Raw genomic sequence first — 5,375 nt, 5'->3', positions numbered from 1 at the left:
GAGCACTTGACTAGGTAAAAAGTGGGCCCACATCCTCTTGATATACAAACAAATCTTGCAATGACACCTCCTGGGCTACATATTCAGATGATAGACTTTGACTGTAGGCTATACAATGGTATACTCCTGAAAAGAGGATTTACTAGACATATCATGCGGATTTAGACATATCATATCATGACATATCAATAAAGTAATCAAATATCAAAAAAAAAAAAAAAAAAAAAAAATTAAAAAGCATAAAATGTGAATGTACAGAATTAAACAATTAACAGTGCATGTAATATGTTTGAAACTGCTTGCATTCCCTCTCAGCATCTTTCACCATCCTCTCAAGGTCCTCTTTGTTCAGTCGGTTGTGGCTGTTGGGGATAGTGATCATGTTCTTTCTTCCCGTTATCTTTTCTTCAGCAGTCACACTTAGGATGCCGTTCACATTAATCTCAAAAGTCACATCAATCTGTGGGAACCCATGGGGTACTAGAGGAAGGCCAGTCAGGTTGAAGCTGCCCAACAGGTTGTTGTCTTTGGTTAACCCTTAAAGGAGTACCGTCACACCGGTGTGATGGGAATGTTGAGAAATGAACGTTCTAAAGAATATCTGGGTTCATTAAATTCAACATAGAATTTTAGAACCTTCAATTGTTGCGGAACTTAGAATGTTCAAAAACCTACACCTTTAAGGGTTAAGGGGTGCCCCCCTAAGGAGAGAGGGGAAAAATACATGGGAATTCTGACTTCTGACTGCACTGCTACAAAAAAAACACTTTCAAAAGTAGTAAATAACAACTCTACCCTCAAATACATTGATGGTGACCGCTCGCTGGTAATCAAAGATTGTGGAGAAGACCCGAGACTTCATGGTTGGCACCACAGTGTTGCTTGGAATCAGACTGAACTATCTGTTCAGTCCACAAAATGTATCTGTATTCGGATATGAAACCGGAAGTGGGTGTGGCTTATCCTGGAAATTAGGAAAATATTATATTTTTGTAACCTAATATCATTGGAAATGCAATTGTTGTGACTATTGTACCTGGCTAAGCAAAGGATATTGAAACCTTACCACAGCTATATAAACATAGTCTAAATAGCCCATTAAAATTCTATATGTTATGCTATAACATCATTACACACATTTCAAAACACAAGAAATGTTTTGTCGGCGGATATCAATGATAATATAATAAAAATATACCAGACTAGCCTTCCTCAAATAGTCAGGCCTGCAACACAGTATTTACTTCAGACTCAGAAGGTCACTGATTTTAATGTTTCTGAGGGATATGCCTAATGGCGTAATGACTATTGCCTTACCGATGTATTGCTTACACTGGTCGTTCACACGTGTGTGTGTGTGTGTGTGTGTGTGGTACACACACCATGATTTGTCCTTTTATTTATTATTCTGTAATAGTGGAAGGAATTCAATTACAAGGTTTAAAAGAAATCGGAACAATTTCGACTGGAATGCAAGGCAAAAGGTCACTTTTTTTATTTGGACTTGTTAATGCATGAGGTTAAAAGTTTTGTGCCCCGGTGTCTGATGTCCCGGGAATCGTAATAGAAATTGACAACAAAAAAAAAACCTTTGACAACTCCTATGACCACTACACTAGCTATGCAGGGGTCATAATGTTTTAAACATGCTGTTGTGTTGCCCAATAAAGAAACTGATAACTTCTTTAATTTTGTTTATTGTCAACTGCATCTTCATACATGGATTTCTATGCAATGTCACGAAAACATGCGTGCACAACTAAGAGGCAGAAAGCACCACAGAACAGCATAGAGCAGTGCTCTCCATGAAAAGAATAAAATGAGTTTTTGAGCTGAAAACTGCACCAATTCGAAATCACGATGGTTAGAGAATGTTCAATATCCCAACGGAATGCATGTCTTCGCCAAAAATGACAAAATAACCTACGATGTTATATTAATAATGCAAATGAACAGCAAACTCTGAAATATAGCCTGAAATGAGATGTTATTATCATTGAGACAACAGGGGTATCCAAAAAAATTCCGATTATAGCTAGCAGCCGACTATTTAGGTTAAGTTTATAACGTTGTGGACGGCCACCAAGCGTCTTCTGCCCCACTGCTGCGCGCGCATCTAGTTTTGTTGGTAAACGGGAAACCCCTGTATACATGTGTCCTACTCATGTTCTATCACCTCTCTTGTCTCTCTGGCTTCCGTAGTAGGCGTGTCCTTAACTATACTACACATGCTATAAAGTTATACAATAATAAGGTGACATTGTAAGTATTTAAGTATATACTCTTTTGATCCCACATGAGGGAAATTTGATCTCTGCATTTATCCCAATCCGTGAATTAGTGAAACACACTTAGCACACAGTTAACAAACACACAGTGAGGTGAAGCACACACTAGTCCCGACGCAGTGAGTTGCCTGCTACCGCGACACTCAGGGAGCAGGGGTTAGGTGCCTTGCTCAAGGGCACTTCAGCCGTTCCTACTGGTTGGGGTTCGAACCGCTTTGACACAACAGACTGGGAAATGTTTAAGCAGGCAGCCACTTACAACAACCGGACAGACATAGAGGAGTATACAGACACTGTAACCTCTTACATCACCAAGTGCATCGATGATGTGACCCACACAAAAGACATCATCTTTCGGGCTAACTGGAAGCCATGGCTGACAGGGGATGTCCTCAGGCTGCTGAGGGCCAGAGACAAAGCCTACAGAGCTGGGGATGAAGCTGGCATGAAAACAGCGAGAGCCAACCTGTCCCGTGGCATCAAGGAAGCAAAAAAGGAATACACTCACAAGATAACCACCCACTTCAAAGACAGCAGGAACGCACAAAGCCTATGGCAGGGCATTCAGGCCCTCACGGACTACAAGCCCGCGCCACAGAGCTGTGAGAGCAACATCCCTCTGCTCAACAACCTGAACCGCTTCTTTGCTCGCTTTGAAGCACAAAACAGCACCTGCCCACAGAAGACCCATCCCCCTCTACATGAGCAGCCCCTGTGCCTCTCTGCCGACAGCGTGAAGAGGACACTTGCTGCCATCAACACCCGTGAAGGCAACAGGTCCAGACAACATCCCAGGTTAGGCGCTGAAGGACTGTGCAGGGGGAGCTTAAGGATGTCTTCACAGACATCTTTAACACTTCCCTGAAGCAAGCCATCGTCCCATCATGTTTCAAAGCTGCCACCATCATACCTGTGCCGAAGAAAACTGCTCCATCCTGCTTCAATGACTACCGCCCTGTGGCACTGACACCCATCATCATGAAGTGCTTTGAGCGGCTTGTCATGTCACATATCAAAGCCATTCTCCCCCACCCTGGACCCTTCCAGTTTGCATACCGAGCCAAGCGGTCTACAGAGGATGCAATCTGCTCTGCCCTCCACCCAGCCCTCACCCACCTGGAAAAAGAGACTCATATGTGAGATTGCTGTTTATAGACTTCAGTTCTGCATTCAACACCATAATACCACAACAACTCATCTGCAAACTTGACAAACTGGGACTCAGTACCTACCTCTGCAACTGGCTACTGGACTTCCTCTGTCAGAGGCCCCAAGTAGTATGTGTTGGCAACAATACCTCAAGCAGCATCACACTGAGCACAGGGGCCCCCCAAGGCTGCGTGCTCAGTCCGCTGCTCTTCACCCTGCTGACGCATGACTGCACTGCAACCTACAGCAACAATCACATAGTGAAATTTGCTGACGACACAACTCTGGTGGGTCTCATCACCAAGGGCGACGAGACTCAATACAGGTTGGAGGTCGACCATCTGACCACGTGGTGCAGGGACAACAACCTCCTGCTGAACGTCAGCAAGACCAAAGAGATTGTTGTTGACTTCAGGAGAGGTCACACCCAACACCTGCCACTGACCATCGACGGTGCTGTGGTGGAGAGAGCGAGCAGCACCAAATTCCTGGGGTGCACATCAGTGAAGACCTCTCCTGGACCACCAACACTGCATCACTGGCTTAAGAGAGCTCAGCGCGCCTGTACTTCCAAGCGGAAACTCAGGCGAGCAAGTGCTCCACCAGCCATCATGACCACATTCTACCGAGGCACCATCGAGAGCATCCTCTCCAGCTGTATCGCTGTGTGGGGCGGAAGCTGCACTGAATACAACAGGAAAGCCCTGCAGCGCATAGTGAACACAGCTGGAAGGATTATTGGTGCTTCACTCCCCTCCCTGAAGGACATTTACACCACCCACCTCACCATAGCGACCAAAATTGTGAGTGATGCAAGTCACCCGGCCACAATCTGTTTGATCTACTGCCCTCTGGGAAGAGGTACAGAAGCCTGCGCCTCCCGACTACCAGACTCACCAACAGCTTCATACACCAAGCCGTAAGGATGCTGAACTCTCTCCCTCCTCTCCCCCCTCCACCCTCAGCTACATAACATCCTGGACATTGGACCCAAAAATGGCCGCCTGCACTACTCCACTTGCACACTTGCACACTTGTACACTTTACAACTGGTGTTGTTGTCCTGAAACACAACACTTCTGCTGCTCTTACATAACTTGCACCACTATGCCACTTTCTTCTTACTTAGGTCAAACAGAACTACCCAAGCCTTTTATTGGCCTGAATTTGCACTAGTATTTTTATTGACTGTCTATGCACAATTTCAACCACATTTTGCTGCTCTTATTTTTTTCATTATTATATGTGCCCTCTTATTTACTTATTTACTTACTTTTTTGTTTACTTGAATGTTATGTTTGTCTGTGGACCTAAATTGGTAAAATATGTCTTGTCTTCACCGTGGGATAGTGAGAAACGTAATTTCGATCTCTTTGTATGTCTGGAACATGTGAAGAAATTGACAATAAAGCTGACTTTGACTTTGACTTTGACTTTGAACCGGCAACCCTCCGGTTACAAGTCTGAAGCCCTAACCAGTAGGCCACGTTGCTCCAAAATTTTATACATTTTAGACAGACATACAACCATACAAATTCACCTTGAAGGGCAGATATTTGATGTCATCCTGCACAGAGGAGTCGTTCCAAGTGCGACCGATGAATCTTTTAACATTGAAAACAGTGTTCTCAGGGTTGGAGGTCAGCTTGATCTTAGCAGCATCACCAATGAGACGCTCTCCCTCGGCAGTAAAGGCCACATAGGAAGGGGTGATTCTGTTACCTTGGTCATTGGCAATGATTTTCACATGGCCATTTTGGAAGACTCCAACACTAGTTGAAAGGTTAGACAAGTTAGACAAAGGTTCAACGTGTCTGTACGGGACTGAATATAAGTCTTGAATCTACCACATGAACAACAGTGTTTACCAAGAGTAGGTGGTCCCCAGATCGATGCCCAACACTGTTACCACATTGACTCTCACCAATGTCTCCACAT

General features: G+C 44.4%; 1 protein-coding gene across 1 annotated transcript; it reads right to left on the bottom strand.

Annotated features, from left to right (window-relative positions):
• Positions 1-268: 268 nt before the first annotated feature.
• Positions 269-5,375, bottom strand: LOC125304843 (endoplasmic reticulum chaperone BiP-like). The gene is made up of 4 exons (XM_048259350.1): positions 5,362-5,375; positions 4,978-5,209; positions 796-898; positions 269-537 (listed from the first exon to the last, which is right to left on the bottom strand). Exons 1-4 carry the CDS (start codon positions 5,373-5,375, stop codon positions 269-271), a joined length of 618 nt encoding a protein of 205 aa, XP_048115307.1.

The sequence above is a fragment of the Alosa alosa genome, chromosome 12, assembly GCF_017589495.1.
Source record: "Alosa alosa isolate M-15738 ecotype Scorff River chromosome 12, AALO_Geno_1.1, whole genome shotgun sequence".
Lineage (NCBI taxonomy): Eukaryota > Metazoa > Chordata > Actinopteri > Clupeiformes > Clupeidae > Alosa > Alosa alosa.
This window is presented reverse-complemented; position numbering and strand designations above follow the sequence as displayed.

What these genes read in the sequence shown, in the direction of transcription:
- LOC125304843 (XM_048259350.1), bottom strand. An exon ending in TCAAATATCTGCCCTTCAAG is followed by an intron (nt 899 to 4,977) that starts GTGAATTTGTAT and finishes CTGAACAGATAG; the next exon opens with TTCAGTCTGATTCCAAGCAA. An exon ending in CACCATCAATGTATTTGAGG is followed by an intron (nt 538 to 795) that starts GTAGAGTTGTTA and finishes TACTCCTTTAAG; the next exon opens with GGTTAACCAAAGACAACAAC.